Raw genomic sequence first — 18,808 nt, 5'->3', positions numbered from 1 at the left:
TATGAAATAGTTCGATCCCATTTGTATTTTTATAGGCATACACCTCATGGTCAAATATGCTAGTATAGAATGCAATGAATTATCCACACAAACCATGCCTATATTTGACTTACCAAACACCTTTTAAGTTGTTAGTCAAATTGACCTTGTTAACAGACAAGCTATTTGCTAGCTGCTAGCCTGCTATAGGCTAAAGCTATTAAGTTTCTTTTATCTCTATCTAACTACTGAGTGCATAACAAGGCTTAAATTGCTACCTAATGGTTTAAGTTGCTACCAAAGCTCATTCTTGTAAGTTGAACTCACCTTTGTAGGAATTTTTATATTTTCTGCATTCCATGCAAATTAGTGCTGACTTTGGGCCAATAATCTCAACATGTCTCTTTCTTTAACACCTGCAAAGAGACAACATAGTCGAAACCATGAGAACTCAAATGGGAAAAAGTTCCAAAAGTCGGCAAGTCTTAACTCACCAAAACAGCCTAGGAAGACCTTATCTGGAGGTGCCATTCTTTGTGTTCTTTGTCCATCTTTTAGAATTGAAAGCATAATTGAAAAGAAGAGCAATATCTTATCACAAATACGCCACGAAACTGGTGCTAAGGTCAGAATTGATGACCCTGTTCGTGGATGTGATCAGAGGGTAATCTTTATTACGGGTCTTGATAAGGAAGATGAGAGTAGCAACAAATTTTGGGTGATATTTTTGATTTTCTGTTTCTTACCCAAAATATTTTGGGTAATATTATATTTTAAAGTTAAAGATGGTTATTATAGATTTTTGTGTGTTTGTTACCCAAAAAATAGGATACAATATTATTCGTGCTTTAAAGCACGGAATATTATATCCTATTCTTGTTACCCAAAAAATATTTCAAAGTTATTTTATTATATTTTAATTTAAAGTTATTTTTAAAAATATTTTGGGTAATAAAAAAATATTACCCAAAATATAATATTTAAAAGCTTACTAAGTTAATTGTCTTTCTGAAGAAGCTTAGGAATTTTGGGTTTTGATTAAGATTTTAAGTGTTACTCTCTCCGTTCTTTAAAGGTTATCTTGACTTGGCCCTACTCCAAAATAGACTAGAAAGATTGTCTCGTGGATCCCCTCGAAATGATGTGAATGTGTGATGGTAGTTTGATTTTGGTCATGTTTTACTGATGGTCATTATGGTATGCGGTTGATGGGTGACGACACAGCACCCATAAAATTTGCAGCTCCACTAAAATTCAGATTGACAAACTCATATATTAGTGATCGGTTTACAGACATAATTGTTGGGTTTAGAAAAAACCCTAAGCTTCTTCAGAAAGACAATTAATTGAGAAGGATGAAGATAGCAGTGGAAGGATGCATGCATGGTGACCTCGACAATGTCTACAAAACCATTGCCGATTTAGAGAGAGAAGAAAACACTAAAATCGACCTTCTCATTTGCTGCGGCGACTTTCAGGTTTTCTTTTTTCTCTCTATGATAATTTCTACAAATTTTCCTCGTTATTAGTTTAACTTTAGTATATTTCTGATTAATTTCGTAGTTTGTGAACTATTAGGGTTATGTTGATTCAATAGTAGTAGTTGTTGATTTCATTGTATATTCATAGCTGCAGAATTTACACGAATATGAATCTGATTCTCTAAGGTAGTACATAGGGTAGAATGACTGATATTATTGTGGGATTAAGTGTTGATTTCTGATGTATAGAATTTATGGGTGAACGTTGGATTATTGCATCAAATTTCACTTTAATGCCCGGGCTATTTTAATTATGAGTTTGGTGTCGATATATGTTTCGAGCAATTAGGGACACAAAATGTTGATATATGATAAATAATGAATTTTGTAATGGAAAAGTGGTGACTGTGAGCCGGTTAAATTGATTTTTGAAAGTGCCTTAGGGATTATCTTGTAAGATGCAGATTTTTTACTCACCATTGGAGGATCACTTATTCAGCTCTTGCACACACTTATATCACAAATATTGAAACCTTTTGCGGCTACATTTGGTGGCAATTGGGATGTTTTAAAAAGTGTATTCAATATGTTAAGGATTGTGCAGACCTGTTTTACTTTAGATTATATTTGATTTGCATCAGAAGCATTTGCTACAAGTGTCTAGTAAATTTGGCAGACTCTACTCATTGTAGTTTTTCACGAATGTGTTTTCATTGTAAAGAAACTGTAGAATATGTATAGTGCTGAGTGCTGACTGTGTGAAAATCTTTGAAATTCATGTTAGACTGATAATTGGCTTGATCTTATCTTTATGACAGGCTGTTAGAAATAAAAAGGATCTTGAGAGTTTAAATGTTAAACCTAAATATAGGCAAATGAACACTTTCTGGAAATACTACTCTGGAGAAGAATTAGCTCCTGTGCCAACTATTTTTATTGGTGGAAATCACGAAGCTTCCAATTACCTCTGGGAACTGTAAGTAATTTCATGATCCAGCTCTTATCCCCCACAAGCTTGGATGTGGATTATGCATGTTTTTACAGTGTGGATCGTGGAATATGCATGTTTCTACTTGCATTTTTTTTTTTTTTTTAATATCTTCTGTTTCAAAATAGTTGCTACACTTTTATTTTTGCACATAATTTCATATACTGTACATATTTTGATCACATGTTGTTACTAATTTATTAAAAACAAATGCTATTGATTAAAATCTTGTTGAGTTAGTTCCATTGTACAAATTCATGATATCAACCTTTTATACCGCATCCATTTCCTAAAGTTCGACTCACTTTCTATAGATTTGTGTTTCTTGGAAAGTTTGGAAAAAGTGAGGTGGACAAAGTCGAAGAGATTAAGCAAAAGATGGGTGGATTTAAGAACAATAAGATGAGTAAGAGAGTGTGAGTGGAAATGTGTAGATAGTGTGGGGTATGAGGGCTAAAATATTGATAATGGTTTGCCAAAATTGGATTAAAATAAGTGAGTTAAACTTTTTGAAATACCCTAAAATGGAAAGTGAGTTGAGCTTTTGGGAATGGAGGGAGTATATTTTACTTGTAGATAACTAAAGGTATCTATGGTAAAGTTCTGTTGGGAAGCATGCTAGTCAAAGTGGTGAATTAATTTATGAAATGGAGGAAACATTAGTGTGGGTTTGGTGCCCTTGATTTTGATATTGTAAAGTCTTTTTAGTTTTATTAATGATTAATCTATGGTGAATTGTAATGCTATCTTTTTCTACAAAATGAAATTATTCTATTTTTGGTCTGGGATCATCGGTGTCTGGAAAGAAGGGTTATGCCTTATTCTTTGCTTAACTTGGTTCTTATCTTTGTGTTTGATTGAGGATAACATGAGATAAAGTAATCTTCTTAGACCTGGAAATAAAAATCTGTTTCTGAGGTAAAGAAAGGAGATAAACAGCAGCAGTTCTCTTCTAAGTTGGATAGTTTGTATGAATGGTATTTTTGTAAGGGATTTCAGTGTGTTATTATTTTGTTTGGCAATGTTTCTACCTGATTTTTTTCCCTGTTGTATGTTGTCATTTTAGCCTCCTCCTTTAGAATATCTTCTAGGTTGGAGTCCTCTTTTCTCACGGATACCATATCTGCTTTGAGCTCAGCTAATTTGAGCACATTCTTGGGATGGTCAATCTAATCTATGGTGATCATAATTTCTGATGTCTAGTCAAATATTAAACTTTTCTATGGTGCTTTATATATAGAACATTTTTATACATAATCTTGCACCTCTTGCTAGAGCTATTTCTAATGTCTAGTCACATGTTTATATCAAGTTCTGTAAGTATCATATTGCTGATATAGTTAGTGAAATTTACTGAATAGGGGAAAATATGTTAGTTGTATTACCAACCAACATAAGTCAGTTTAATATAAGATTTCATATGCTATCCTGCTATATATACTCTGTAATTTAGAAGAGTGATGTGTATTGTGTTTTAGGTACTATGGTGGATGGGCTGCACCTAACATATTCTTCTTGGGTTTTGCTGGAGTTGTCAAGTTTGGCAACATTCGAATTGGTGGATTGTCAGGAATATATAATTTTCGCCATTATAAATTAGGTTGGTCCATTGGCATACATTAGTTTGAGTGGTATTTATAAAATACGACTTTCTATTTCTTCTAATTACAAACACGTTCATAGTTAAATATTGGTATGACAAATTCACTATCTAAACCTCTCTGCATTCTTTAACACTCATACCTGGGATTTTTTTTTTTTTTTTTTTTTTTTTTTTTTTTTTTAATAAAAAATCACCAGGGCATTATGAAAGACCTCCATACAGTGAGAGTGATATCCGATCTATCTACCATGTTCGTGAATATGACGTTCACAAGCTTATGCAAGTTCAGGAGCCAATTGATATATTCCTTTCACATGATTGGCCAGTTGGTATTACTGATTGTGGAAATTGGAGGGAACTTGTCCGGAAGAAGCCTTTTTTTGAAAAAGAGGTAATCTTGACTATGTTACTGAATATATTTTATGCGAGGATGGAACTTTGTATTCTGCTTTTATTCAGTGCCTAAACTCCTAAAGAACATATAGGGGTTTATCTCTCTCATGACTCGTAGGAGTTGAGCACCTGTCCACCAGCGTCTTTTACTTTTGAATTAGTGCATTGTAGGAGTCTAGCTTATACGCTTGTCACACAATTAATTCAATTTTAATACAACTTTAAGCTAAATATTTTCCCCTGCAAGGATATGAAACTCACTGTTATAACAACCTGTTGAATTAAATATCTGATTTAAGTTGAAATTTCATTGCATTATGAGTACAATAGTACAAATTAGAAGTTTAAATTCAATTTTAATGATTCTTTAATTTAGTTGCATGATGGCTGAAATCTTTGATGTTGTATGTTTCTATCAGCAATGCTTGCAAGTTATTGGGCCATTGTTAATGGCAATATTTTCACTGTGACTTAACTTTGTAAGCAATCATCATCTCAGATTCAGGAGCGAACTCTTGGTAGTAAGCCTGCAGCTAAGCTGTTGGAGAAGTTAAAACCTTCCTATTGGTTTTCGGCTCACCTGCACTGCAAATTTTCTGCCCTTGTCCAGCATGGTGAAGGGGGTTCTATGACAAAATTTCTTGCACTTGACAAGTGCTTGCCTAATCGCAAATTTTTACAGGTATGAATATTTCATCCCACCTGTCGTCCAATTTATCTACAGTCTGGAATTGGTGATGCTAAATTTAAGTTTTGCATCAGATTATTGAAATTGAATCAGACCCTGGACCGTTCGAAATATGTTATGATGAAGAGTGGCTTGCAATTACAAGGACATTCAATGCAGCCTTCCCCATAACAGCAAGGCCTGCTGATTTCCAGTGTGTTACTTATTCTATTTGTTGATGTTCTTGTTTCTCTTTGATTAAGCCTTGACAAACGTATATTTTTTGTTTTTTCCCTGAAAAAGGAGTGTGCAAGTTGACATAGAAGGTTCCCGTCAGTGTGTCAGGAGTAAGCTAAACACAAGAGGGGTTAAACCTTTTGAGTTCACACGAACAGCTCCATGCCATGATCCCTCTCAATCTGTATTTAATGGTTCCTCAGCAGGTTAACATTTAATCTATTGTGTATAGAGCTTAGCAATTTTTGGTATTCAGGGTATTTTCCAATTTAAAGAGTCTACAACAGGCAACTTTCATATGCTAGAAATACATCCTGCTTCTCTTGTTGAAAGTTGAATCTGTCATTAGTTGCATCATACACATGATGTTAATGTTTTTTGTTTGAATATCCTAGATGCTCAAATAGTCAAATTGCTCCTCATTGTGGACTTTTGTGGTAAATCCATGAATATGGCAATAATTGGTGTTTGTTAGAAGCTCTGTAAATTTTATTTCTTTTTTAACTCTAATTTTATGTGTATCATGATGGTTACGGGATCGTATTCTATATTGTTCTTCTTCAGTGCACTTTTGTTCATATGAAATGTTGGTGCCCTTTTTCTCCCCATACTTGAACAATAGCTACTTGTTCTTTTATGCTTTATTACCCAAGATGGGGGTTAAATGCTGTAATTTGGTCTTTGATGGTCATTGAAATTTTGATTACAGAACATCATCGAAATCCTCAGACAGAGGCACTCTTGAAGTTACTTGAGCTACCATATCTTCTTGACAACTCCATTGCTTCCCGTGAGATGAGTAGTTACTCTCCTTCAATATCCAAAGGTGACTCTCGTGTGACTATACATACTACATAGCATATAATTCCTATTATATTTGAGTTCTTGATAACGCTGAAGATTTTACAAAAGTTACGCAGCTATAAACTAACTTTCAAAAACCAAATTAAAATCCAAAACTAATTTAAATAATTTTATTACAAGTTAGAGTCCATGGCCCTAATTAAATCAATTCAACATTCTAAATTTCATAAAACCAAACATACATTAAAACCATTACCTAAACACAAAATCAACATAAATAAGATTTTTTGAGATACATAATTCAAATAGTCCTCATCACTCATCTCCAAACTTCCTCATAATTAACGTTATGTGGAGATTCTTTACACGTGATTTTTGCATCCAGCTGGGGCAGAGTGATGAGGTTTATTTGATTTATGTTTCTTTTTCCAAGTTATTTATGTTGATTTCATTTGTTTGGACTATGTTTTTAATGTGCATTTGGTTTTTAGTGATTTTTAATATTTATTTGTGGTTAAACGTTAGATTGTAGTAATTAATCTTGAATTATTTAGTGAATAATAAATAATTGTTTGGTATATTCAGGTAAGTACTCTACGCTTTATTGCTTTTATTAACATGTCGTAAGAAAGGGACATATAAGTTAAAATATATTTCTCCTATGTGCATAATATTTTGGTGGTGTTGAAGTGATTAGTTTTGATGAAGTGAATTATTAAAAGTATGTTTAAATATTTTATTGTGATTTGGTTATATGTGAAATTGTGAACATTTTTTGTGAATAGCAAGATTGTATGATTGGACGTTGAACTTAAGTTTTATCGAGAATTGTATTTTATTGCTGTGGTCTTGTGGAAGGGTTGTTTAGGAGTGAGCTTAACCTGGTTTCTTGTACGATGCTTGGTTTCTTGTACCTGACAAATAATGATACCGAGATAAAACTCTAGAGAAGTTAGACCGAAAATGTTAATGATTGTTAATAATTCGTTTACATTGCATTTACGAGTTAGATGTGTTTGGGGAGAATATATTTATTACATCATGATGCCGCAAATCTCCAAATCGGTAACTTTAGATTACCATCCTTTGCATTTCCCTTATTGCCAAAAACTACCTACCTTTGCTCTTCCTTCCTTGTTTAAATTTACGTAATTGCAATGATCTCGCCTTTCTCTTTATCTCCAAAAGTCATTGTTTAGTGAAAACAATCTAGATTTTGGAACAACCACTATAGAAGTACCAAGTGTTGCTCCTTGACTTCCCTCTCATTACAACCTGTAAGAAATTTGGGTTTCTTTTAGTTCTTTATTTTCACTAGCTTTCCTAACCCACATTCATGTATGGTTGCTTGATTTTTTCACATCACTTAAACTTGTAAAGTATTTAATATCCATTTTAATCATCAATGAAAGCCTTAATCCCATAAGTGGGGTTGGCTACATGAACCAAAGTGATTATTCCATATAGTCATCCACAAAAATCTTTCTCCTCCATCCCTTACGATCAAATACCTCACTCTCATGCAAATCCTTATGCTTCATATCCTTCCTAACTCCCTTTAACCAAGTCATTTTCTCCATGATCCCACTCTTCCACTCAACTTCGTTTAACCTCTTCACTCTTCCACTCTCCATATCCATTTGTTGATGGGTAATTGTTTATCATTTTTATTCTCTTTTGTCATCAAGTATATGAATGGCAATAAGGCTAAAGAACATTTGCTAAGAATCCTTCACAAAGGGAAACTATTTTCTATCCTTTTCTTTGCTACCTTCTTCTATACGTGGTTTCCCGTTGGATTAGGAACTCTCAAATATGTTTTGTGATTTGAAGAAACTTGTTCTTTAAGGATTTTTCAAGTCTATAGTTGGAATGCTGTTGTATTTTCTTTTGTAGTTCTTTCTATAAAAATGCAAAAATCTTTCCATCCATGCTCTTTCCCTCCTGCAAATCTCGTTTGGAGATCAATTATCTAAAGAAGGCACATCCTCCTTGCTAATTGATTGTGATAAACTTGGGAATGCTCGTTGATAATTTGCATATTTGGAGAAAATACATAATTATACTTGATGTCTTTTTTTTTTTTTTTTTTTTTTTTTTTTTTTTTTTTTTGTCTTGATATTGTGGAGATTGGTAATCATATGTGCATTATTAGTTTGCATTGTGGATTTTACCTTTCGATGATGTAGTTTTGAAATGTGCACATTAGCTTCCATATGGGACGCTTGGATTATATGGTTGGTTTTTTTTTTTTTTTTTTTTTGTAAATGAATAATTTTTTTGGGCCTATACCTTTGGTCCTTTGGGACGGAATTGTGATTCTTAGCCCTTAGGTTGCCTGGTTTTACAGGTTTTTTATTCCAATGTGATTGTCAGTTTGGCACCTCTTTTACAGTTGCTTTTGCTTGAGGACAACTAGTTTTGTGCTTCCTACTGCTGTTATTGCAGTTTTTTTTTTTTCTTCTAATTGCAATTTTGTTGTTTTTATATAGGCGCTTATTCTATTGATGATGAAGATATTCCTATTGATGATGTGGATGAATTAGAGGAGTTGGCTGGTGCTGCTGATGAAGAATAAGTGTTTGATAAGACATGAAGGCGAGTAAGAATCCAATATGCTTGTAATTAGGTGCTTATGAACTCAATTTTGCTCTTTATATTCAAGCAATGATTTGAGCATGTCAAATGAAAGTGAGATTTTCTCTCTCTTGGAGAAACTTGTTTCTGACTCACCTGTGGATCAAGTAATTGCCCGCAATACATTAGCATTAGAAGTCTCGGTGATTATATCTTAGTAACAAGTTGGCTAATCTTGATTTCATCTTGTTTATTTTGCTTTCCCCGTCACTCAACTATGTAACCTAGTAATTACCTAAGACACATGTCCTATATTAGTTTATAGTGGTTAAGTATATTTAATCAAAAAAATGTTAATTGTGGTGCTCACTGAGAAATTGATTTTATCATCATGCTTAACGACTTTTGATATACATCTTGGCCAACCTAAATATTTTCTTGTCCTGCTTTGTGTTAATTGTGTATGATTATATGGCTGTTCTGTTAAATTAATTTGTGATTATCTTTGAAAGTCCAAGCTTTTATCAATGCTATTTTGCCCTACAAGTACTTGAAGAATAAAGATTAAGCTCGTAGTTAAGCTTTTTTTAATTGTTTAACATGCTAGATAATCTAATAGCGACTCATCTAGCTGCCCCATTCTTTTACTTTTTTGGTTTGGATGGTGGAAAGTGGAAACTCAGGAGTTAGTCTGATGTTAATTCTCATTTATTTGTTCTGTTATGCCTAATTTAGTCCTCTTTTGTTTTTCTGTTATTCCTTTGCTTCACCTTCCATTTTCCATGCAGAAATTGCACCTGTTGTTTTAACATTTATGAATATTGCTACCTATAGTAAATCATGATGATGCAACACAATTGTTGAGTTGTCAACATTATCAGCCGGTGGACTTTCTGAAGAGGCCTTTGCAAAACTTTAATTTGGTAATTGCACCATTTCTTTCTGGAAGTAAATCTTAACATAATGATCGCTCTCTTAACTACACTTTGTTGTAGACGCAGGTATATACATGTGAGCTTGGGTAGCTTTCGTCACCGAAAGAATTTGTTGAGACTCTGGGAACCGGAAGCCTTGTGTCTTGAGTTTGCATAATTGCATGTAACAGTAAGTAATTTCTTGTGATTCTTATCACTGTTGAGAAAAATGTACAGAAGAAGCATTAGGGTAAGTGCAATTGCCAAATTACGTAGTAGTTTTTGCAACTTCTCATAGATGAAAGGCAGTTTCTTAGAATATTTCATATTGGCAATTGTTACGGTGTCACTAGTGTAGGTCTTGAGTTAGTGAGCTCAAAAGTATACTAATGTAGACAGACGAACGTTTGAGGTTTTGAACTTTGTTTAACATCTTCAACTACTACTACCTCTATTTCATTATTTGTATCATTTGCCAAAAAAAAAGGATGTTTCATATTATTTAACCACAAATGTTTTCTTTTCTTTTAAAGTGTCATTTTTCTCTATTTCTCTCCTAATCACATGCATATCTGTCTTTTTGTCTATTTAACTTTCGCAAACAAATTTTGCAGGAGTCGGCGTTACCCTTTCAAAATTGCAAATAATAAAAAAAAAACGGAGGTAGTAGTTAAACTCTATACATTGATCAACAAACGACATTATGAATACATGTTTTTAATATGACTATTTATTTTGAGTCCTTTTTAATTAGCATGCCATTAAAATTTATTAAAAAAATAAAAAAATCAATCTCAATTTCGCAAATGCGTTTTTATGTGTGGTAGTAAATGGTACTCCCTCCATTCCATTCTTTTTCTTCCCACTTGAAATCTTTACAAAACAAAACTGATCAGTAGGAAAAATAATATGAAAAAGAGGGTATAGTAATTTAGGAACCGTTCCATGCAAAATCAATACACTTTTAAGTAAATTTTACTTTAAACAAATTTATTTATGAAATATATGTATCATAGTAAACAAATTGTTCGAGACATAAAAAAAAAAAAAAAAAAAAAAAAAAAAAAAAATATTTAACTTCTTATGACCTTTATACTAACACAATGGCTTTTATTTTAATATAATAATAATCTTTATTTTAATATAGTGACTTTTTTTAAAAAAAAAAAAAAAATTAATATAGCGACCGTAGTGTCCTTAATTATAGTGGTTAACTATAAATTATGGCAAAGCCTTGTGTATAATGGGTGTACGTTAATTTATTGTAAAATGGGTTAAAGTTATGTTAAAAGTACTTAAAGTTACCATTTATACTGCAAAAGTTATTATTTTTCTATTAATAAATTTTATCTTACAAAAAACTTATAATGTATTAGATTAATCATATTAGTCTTTATAGTATGTAATCACGTATCTATAAGAAATTATACATTAAAATAAAATTTAAACCAATGATAAATTAAAAGTTACCCTTTAAGTGGTTAAAGTTACCATAAAAATAGTTAAAGTTACGCTCAAACTGACCGTTTTATAATAAAATTAATGTACACCCATTATACACAAGAATTTGCTATAAATTAATGTGATCCCGGTCTATTTAAGAATTTGCATTCCTTCGTGACTACTTTGGTGAAGATCTTTGATTAAGCTTTGGGAGAGATTACTTAATAAATCAACCAACCGTATATTTGTATGCCTAATAATCTCGAAAAAAGAAGATCAATTTTGACTGAAAATGAGAATAAATAAGTATATCTTATCCAAAGATTATCAAAATTTTCCACCCCAGTATGAGTGAAAATGAAGGATATTTAGGCGAAGAGGGGTTTCTAAATAACATATGTGTGCATGGCATCAAAACTGTGCGTTGTAACACCAAAACTAGAGACACGACTGATATACGCTACAATAGTTCTTGATAGAGTATAAAACCAATATTTTAGGTCTTAATTATTAGCTTAAGTTTTTTGTTGAGCTAATCCTCTAACATAGTTTCAAAAGCTAGTATAAGAAGGCCATGAGTTCAAATTTCTTCTATTCAGCTAATGTGACATCCATATTTCAAGCCCAACATGCTCTAATGTGAAGGAATATAATAGAAGTATTAAACCAATATTTTAGCCTCAACTATTAGCATAAGTTTTTAATTGAGCTAGCTCTCTAACAAGTCTCGAAACATCAAGAAGCTCTCATAAACGGGGTTGCTCCCTCAGTCCTTTTTGTTGCCCCATAGATCAATTTATTATTTTGTAAGAAACAAGAAAATAAAATTATGCGCAGGGGGTAAGTTATGTTGATAAATGGATAATAGATTAGTCTTAAAGGGCACCCCAAAGAATAATACAACGAAAACAAAAAAAGGGATGATGGGAGTAAAAAGGCTTGGTCTATACTATTTCTTATTCAATTAAAAACTTGTCCCACTTACTCCCATCTCTTTAACCATAAAACCACTTAGCGCCTAGTGCAAAGGCTAATGTATACATAATTTAGAACAGGGTGGGTAGGGTATTGTAATTAGACGTAGTCAATTTTATTGTTGAACTTTACAAGTATTTTTTATTTATTATTATTATTAATAATTTTTTTTTCTTTCTTTCTAAGGTTATGTTCTCTTCACCTAAAAATATTATTCCCTGTCTCACAATAATTGACACGTATTTGGACGTTTATATCTCCATTTTCATACACGTAACAATAATAAAAAATTAATATTAATTAAAATATACAATGAAACGAATCAAATAAGATCCTCATGACTATATTACTTTTTGTACAATAATGGGAATTAATTGTCAAAGTTTTTAAAGTTTGATTCAAATATTGGCAATGGAGAAAAAAAAAGGACAAAAGGATTACATATTAAACTATTTATCTCTTATCATGGATCTCACTCTATTATTATTATTATTATTATTATTATTATTATTATTATTATTTTAATTTTTTTTTTGTCATTGCTCTCATCTCACACTTTAATACTTAATTTTCTAGCAAGTCACATTACATATATACTATACGAAGTGTTTGGGTCCAATTTACTCCAATTGGGCCAGTCCACAAATGATTTAATCAAGTCTCAAAAAGGTTCAACTCTCCAACAAGCATGCCAAGTCAGTCAAAAGCAGTCAGTCAACATGGTAAGCCCATATGACTCAAGAGCCCATTAAAGCGATTAGAACAAGGTACAAAAGCCTTGACTTCTCTCTCTTTCCATCTATTCATATTAAGTCTCAAACAATTAATACTCTTGACAGCTTTCTCTCTTTAGAAACACACTGTACTAACTTCGGCATCGGAGGGGCCTTCCTCGGCACAACCCTCGAGGCCAATTTACGTGTGTTCGCTGTGCAGGAAATCCTCGTCCCAGTCATCCCTTGGGGGGCCGAGTCTAGTCTTCAGCCCACTGTTCAGGTCCGGCCGAAGGACCTATCGTTTGTACTCAAAACAATTTGGCGCCGTATATGGGGAAGGCAATAAAAAACAAGCCAAAAATCCAATCGCTTAGCAACATGACTAAGAGTGCAAAAAAGACTAATCCTTCTTCTTCCACCGCGAAGAAGGGTCGTTCTACTTCTTCGCCTTCAGAGGCTGCCTCATCCGAGAGAGCCTCACCTAAAAGACCATCTTACAACACAGGCCAGTCGTCGAGCTCTCGCCGGCCAAGCCACTCTAATGCTAGAGTCCAACTCCTAGCCGCCACTCTCAGTCTCATCCGAAGGTGACACCCCAGACGGGTCCCACATTGGAAGAGGTGGCAAAAGCCCTCGCGGTCTTCATGAACTTCATGAAGGCCCAAGCAAACCAGTAAGTCCCACCTCCCATCTCCTCGGTGCATGCTGACACGATTAAGCAGCCGAGAAATATGAGAAGGAGGATAGGTCAAGAGGATGGAGGACGAGCTCCATCTCATAAAGAACTAGGGAAGCATTGGGAAGAGGGCACTTGGAGGACTGAGCAGGAAAGAAAAAGGAACCCCTAGTTCTTTTAGGAATCCGAAACCCGAAGCTTCAAGAGCAGTAACACCGCGTCCGCGCGACCTGAAGCTGTTCGCCGAAACGTCCACGAACGTATCGACTCGAGGGTGGTGAGCATTCACAGCTGCCTAACATACCCTCACGAAGGTCAACCCTATCCTTCATAGTCCCAGCCGAGGACAAAAACCACTTGCACCTCCCAGAGAAGGGGAAACGAGGTCCAAACGACTAGGACTAAAGGGAAAGCAGTAATGACACCCTCCAAGTCCGTTTGTCTCATGGATCCTAGAGGAGAAAGTGCCAACCGTGAAGATCCCAACACACATTACCTATGATGGAACTTCTGATCCAAAGGAACATATAGCCTTTTACGAAGGGCACATGTACCTGAACCCCCTATCCGAAGCAACCTGGTGCAAATACTTTCCAACAACTCTAAAGGGAGTCGCATAAGCTTGGATCACCATGAGGGTAGAGGAGGGGTCAATCACCGGATGGGAAGACTTCTCCCACAAATTCAAAAGCAAATTCTCTACGGCAAACCGTCGAGAGAAAACCATTGTTGACCTTATGAGCCTGCAGCAGGGAGACGAAGAAAGTCTCCGGGATTACTTGACCTGGTTCAGCAACGAGTCCTCCAGAATTACAAATCTGGATCAAGGGCTGGTCGTCTTCGCATTTCTCGACATCATGGTCATGCATACCCCGCAGACCTTGGAGGAAGCCCTTGATGCCTCGGATAAATACATCCGAGCCGAGGAATGGAATAAGGCCAAGTCCTAACCTGGGACTGGTAAGACCAAAGGACAGCAGTCTGAAGGCCAGGGCCAAAGGAAAGAGAAGATGAAAGCCTCAGAACTTTGGCACCTAAGTCGAAGAAAGAGAAAACCCCATTCTTAGGAAAGTATGAATCCTACACATCGCTCGCTCTTCCACGTGCTAAACTTTATAGCATGACGAAGAACGATGAGAAGTAGGAAAAGCCGAGGGCGCCACCATCGTGGCACCAAAGAAAAAACAAGGACAAGTGGTGTGAATTCCATGACGCTTATGGACACAACACCGAGGAGTGTATCCAGCTGAAGGATAAGATTGAAGATCGTCGCGAGGAAAAGAAAGCCGAGCAAGACACTCGGCTACAGCTTGATTATAACTAGAAGAAGGATAAGCCATAGGACAGAGAAAATCCTGACATTCTTGTCATCTCCGTGGGGATGCACTCCCGCAAGGCTCGTAAACGCCACCTGAAGGGTCTAACTCACCAGGTCAACTATGCCTCAGTACGAGGTCCCAAATCCTCGGTTCCAAACAACACGTTCATAGCCGAAGACTGTCAGGGAGTAGCGTACCTCCATGATGACTCGCTGGTCATCATCACGAGAATTGATAACCACAACGTCTGGCAAACCCTCGTTGATGGCGGCAGTGCGGCAAACAACCTATTTCGGGATGCCTATGACCGCCTCAAGCTTCAGACCAAGGACGTGAGTCCAATGCCCTGTCCAGTCAGTGGATTCAACGGGTCCTCGACCTACTCGGACGGGAAAATTACTCTTCCCATCACCATCGGCAAAGACCGAGCAGCAAGAAACATTATGGCCGAATTTTCGGTCATTAATGTCCCATCAGTTTACATCATGGCCGAATTTTTGGTCATTAATGTCCGAATTTTTGGTCATCAGGTCTTAAGGAGTCGTCTCCACGTATCATCAGCTAATGATATACGTTTCGGATGAAGGCTCCGCTGAAAGGATCCAGGGGAGCCAAGAGGCTTCCCACAAATGCAACTACAACTCCGTCTAGCCCTCAAAGGATTACCATGAGGACGAAGACGGAGATGAAAAAGAAAAAGAAAAGGACCGAAGCACTAAGAAGCAGGAAAAGCCTTAAGTGCTTCGGCCAAGGGACCCCACCTAATGAAAAAGCAGTAGGGGGAAAGGTCGGATCATCTTCGGAAGCAGCAGATTCAGAAAGCCAGTCGAAGTCCGGAAAAGCTGCTGAAATTGACAGCAAGCCGGACAATGAAGAGTTCGATTCCAAAGCAATGGAGCTAGACCACCAGACCGAGTCAATTGGGTTGACCGAAGGAGATCCAGAAAAACTTGTAAGCATCGGGCTCGGACTTGATCCGAGTATCTGAGTCGAGCTTATCCAACTCCTCCGGGACAACTGAGATGTGTTCGCTTTCTTAGCCGCTAACATGCTTGGGATCGATCCGAACCTCATCTCCCACAAGCTGAACGTTGACCCAAGTTGTCGGCCTATTTAGAAAAAGAAGCGAAATTACTCCGCCACTAAAAATTGTTACATCGCCGCTGAAGTTAAAAAACTTCTAGATGCAGGCTTCATCAAACCGTGCATACCCAGAATGGTTTGTTGACCTCACGGATCTAAATAGAGCCTGTCCGAAGGACTTCTATCCCTCGCCGAGGATCGACCAGCTAGTTGACTCGACAAGTGGCCATGCTCTGCTTAGTTTCATGGACACATTCTAGGGGTTTCATCCGATCTTCATGCACCTCGATGATTGAGCAAAAATGACATTCGTTACGAACGCCGGGGTGTTCGATTACAAAATGATGACCTTCGGATTGAAAAATGTCGGGGCAACATATCAAAGGTTGGTTGATCAAGTCTTTTGCGAGCAAAAGGCCACAACATGGAAGTCTATGTTGACGATTCAATCGTCAAAAGAAAAAAAGGAACAGACCATGTGGCAAACCTGGGCAAGACGTTCGCCACCTTAAGGAAACACTTTATGAAGTTGAATCCGAAGAAGTGTGTCTTTGGTGTGAAGTCGGGCAAGTTCCTTGGTTTCATGGTCAGCAAAAAGGGGGTGCCAATCCTGCTAAAGTTCAAGCAGCGCTTGATCTTCTCGAGTCGAAGACAAAAAGGGATGTTGAGCGACTGACCGGGAGAATGGCAGCCTTGTCCAGATTCATCGTTAGAGCTTCGGATAAGGGGCTTCCCTTCTTTAAGGCTCTATAGCTGCCCGAAACTAAGGAGCTCCTTTGGGAGGACGAACAAAAAGAAGCCTTTAAGCAACTCCGCGAGCATCTGGCTCAAATCCCGACGCTGGCACGTCCAACCGAATGAGAAACGCTATACTTATGCGTGGCAATCAGCCCAGCCACTTTAAGTGCGGTTCTGCTAAAGGAAGAAGATAAAATCTAGAAGTTGATCTACTTCGTCAGCCACACTCTGGCGGATGTTGAGACTCGCTACCCCATACTCGAAAAATTTGCATATGCGGTAGTAGTAGCCACTCGGAAGTTGAGACCCTACTTCGATTGTCATCAGATAATGGTCTTAACTGATCAGCCCCTAGAAAAAGTCCTCGGCAAAATGGAAAAATCTGGCAAGTTGACAAAGTGGGCCTTTGCGCTCACCAAGTTCAGCATAAGTTACCAGCCGAGGACAGCCATCGAAGCACAAGCTCTAGTGGACTTCCTGGCCGAATGCTCATATTAGGAAACGCTAGATGAAGAAAAGAAAATCTGGACCGTGTTTATGGATGGATCCTCCACCGTAAATGATTCAGGGTTGGGGTAGTACTTACCTCACTTGAGGACAAGTCCTTCGAATATGCACTCAAATTTGCATTCCGAGCTTCAAACAACGAAGCAGAGTATGAGGCAACAATTACTAGCCTAGAATTGTGCATATCATTGGAAGCCGAACATGTCTGCCTGAAAATAGACTCTCAGCTTGTCGCAAATCAGATCCGAGGCGAGTATGAGGCGAAAGAGCCCTCAATGATTGTTTACCTCGCAAAAATCAAAACAATAATTGCGAAGCTGAGAACTTTTGAAGTCGAGCTGATCCCAAGGGGTTAAAATGCCCAAGCCGATGCACTCTCCGAACTTGCAAGTTCAACTCTAACCGATCTAAACCAATTTGTTTATGTGGAGGTGCGGCGAGAAATAAGTGTTGATGAGGCACCTGAAATCTGCACCATCTCACATGAGCCGAGCTAGATGGACCCCATCCTAGCTTACAAGCTTTGGGGAGAAATTCCCGAATACAGAAACTTAGCCTCCAAACTGAAGAGAATCAGCTCCAAATTCATCATCTTTAGGGGAGAGCTATTGAAAAAGTCATTCTCAGCCCCACTGGTAAAATGTGTGGGACCAACAGATGTTGACTATATCCTTCGAGAGATTCACCTCGGCATCTATGGAAACCATATTGGGGAAGAACCCTTGCCCATAAGGCACTAAGGGCAGGGTATTACTGGCCAACCATGATCCTAGACGCAAAAGAGTTGGTGAAAAATGCGAAAAATGCAAAAAATTTGCACCAGTCATCCATCAGCCAACAAGGGACCTTTAGCCAATCCCGAATCCCCTTCCTTTTGCTCAATGGGGACTGTATATTATGGGGCCATTCCCTGACGTTCCGTACAAAAAAGGTGGATGATGGTTGACATCGACTACTTCAGCAAATGGATCGAGGCCGAGGCAGCCTCGAACATCACCGAGCAAACTGTCAGGAAGTTCATCTGGCAAAATATCATCACTCGCTTCAAAATCCCGAATGTGTTTGTCTTTGATCATGGGAGGAAATTTGACAATCTGCCTTTGAGTGGTACACTAATCAGTTCGGCATCAAGTTAACTTACTTTGCGGTCTGCCATTCGCAAAGTAATGGTCAGACCGCAAAGTAATGGTCAAGCTGAAGTTGCAAACAAGCAGATCCTCAATGCACTCAAGAAGAGGGTAGAGGATAAAAAATCCAAGTGGATCGAGGAACTTCCCGGTACCCTATGGTCTCTTCGGAAAACTGAAAAAACAGGCTATGGGACATTCACCCTTCGAGGTGGTGTATGGATCTGAAGTTGTACTTCTAGTGGAAATAGGCACTGAAAGTCTGCAAGTGCACAATTTCTCAGCGGAAGAAAATAAGCAACTTCTGAAAGAAACCCTGGATTTTCAGGATAAAGTCAGAGATTCGTCTCGAGATAGAATGACAGCCTACAAGTAGAGAATCACCAAGTTCTACAACCGAAGGGTCAATGCAAGACCACTTAAAATTGGGGACTTGGTTCTTCAAAATGCTGCAGCAGTTTAAAAAGGCCGAATTCATGGGAAAATCTCAGCCACTTGGGAGGGTCCCTATGAAATCTACGATGAACTTCAGCCTCAAACCTACCGACTCCACTAGTTGGATGGGATCGAGCTGAAGAACC

The 18,808-nt window shown here is 37.1% G+C and overlaps 1 protein-coding gene across 7 annotated transcripts; it reads left to right on the top strand.

Annotated features, from left to right (window-relative positions):
• Positions 1–1,114: 1,114 nt before the first annotated feature.
• On the top strand, positions 1,115–10,713 carry LOC110686358 (lariat debranching enzyme-like). 7 transcript variants are annotated; one of them, XM_021862956.1, is made up of 11 exons: positions 1,115–1,457; positions 2,279–2,436; positions 3,927–4,048; positions 4,249–4,442; positions 4,944–5,126; positions 5,207–5,325; positions 5,415–5,554; positions 6,058–6,174; positions 8,645–8,750; positions 9,564–9,652; positions 9,725–10,713. In XM_021862956.1, the coding sequence occupies exons 1-9, from the start codon at positions 1,335–1,337 to the stop codon at positions 8,728–8,730; spliced, it is 1,242 nt and encodes a 413-aa protein (XP_021718648.1). In that variant the 5' UTR covers positions 1,115–1,334; the 3' UTR covers positions 8,731–8,750; positions 9,564–9,652; positions 9,725–10,713. The 7 variants fall into 7 exon arrangements, with proteins under 7 accessions (XP_021718648.1, XP_021718644.1, XP_021718649.1 ...); XM_021862952.1 differs by having other exon boundaries at positions 9,518–9,652; XM_021862957.1 differs by having other exon boundaries at positions 8,645–8,754.
• The last annotated feature ends 8,095 nt before the right edge of the window (positions 10,714–18,808 follow it).

This window comes from Chenopodium quinoa, unplaced genomic scaffold, assembly GCF_001683475.1.
Source record: "Chenopodium quinoa cultivar QQ74 unplaced genomic scaffold, ASM168347v1, whole genome shotgun sequence".
Classification (NCBI taxonomy): domain Eukaryota; kingdom Viridiplantae; phylum Streptophyta; class Magnoliopsida; order Caryophyllales; family Amaranthaceae; genus Chenopodium; species Chenopodium quinoa.
Note: the sequence above shows the minus strand (reverse complement) of the source record. Positions and strands in the feature narration are given on the sequence as shown.

What these genes read in the sequence shown, in the direction of transcription:
- LOC110686358 (XM_021862956.1), top strand. Translation starts at nt 1,335, where the DNA reads ATGAAGATAGCAGTGGAAGGATGCATGCATGGTGACCTCGACAATGTC. An exon ending in GCAAGGCCTGCTGATTTCCA is followed by an intron (nt 5,326 to 5,414) that starts GTGTGTTACTTA and finishes TCCCTGAAAAAG; the next exon opens with GAGTGTGCAAGTTGACATAG. An exon ending in ATTTAATGGTTCCTCAGCAG is followed by an intron (nt 5,555 to 6,057) that starts GTTAACATTTAA and finishes TTTTGATTACAG; the next exon opens with AACATCATCGAAATCCTCAG.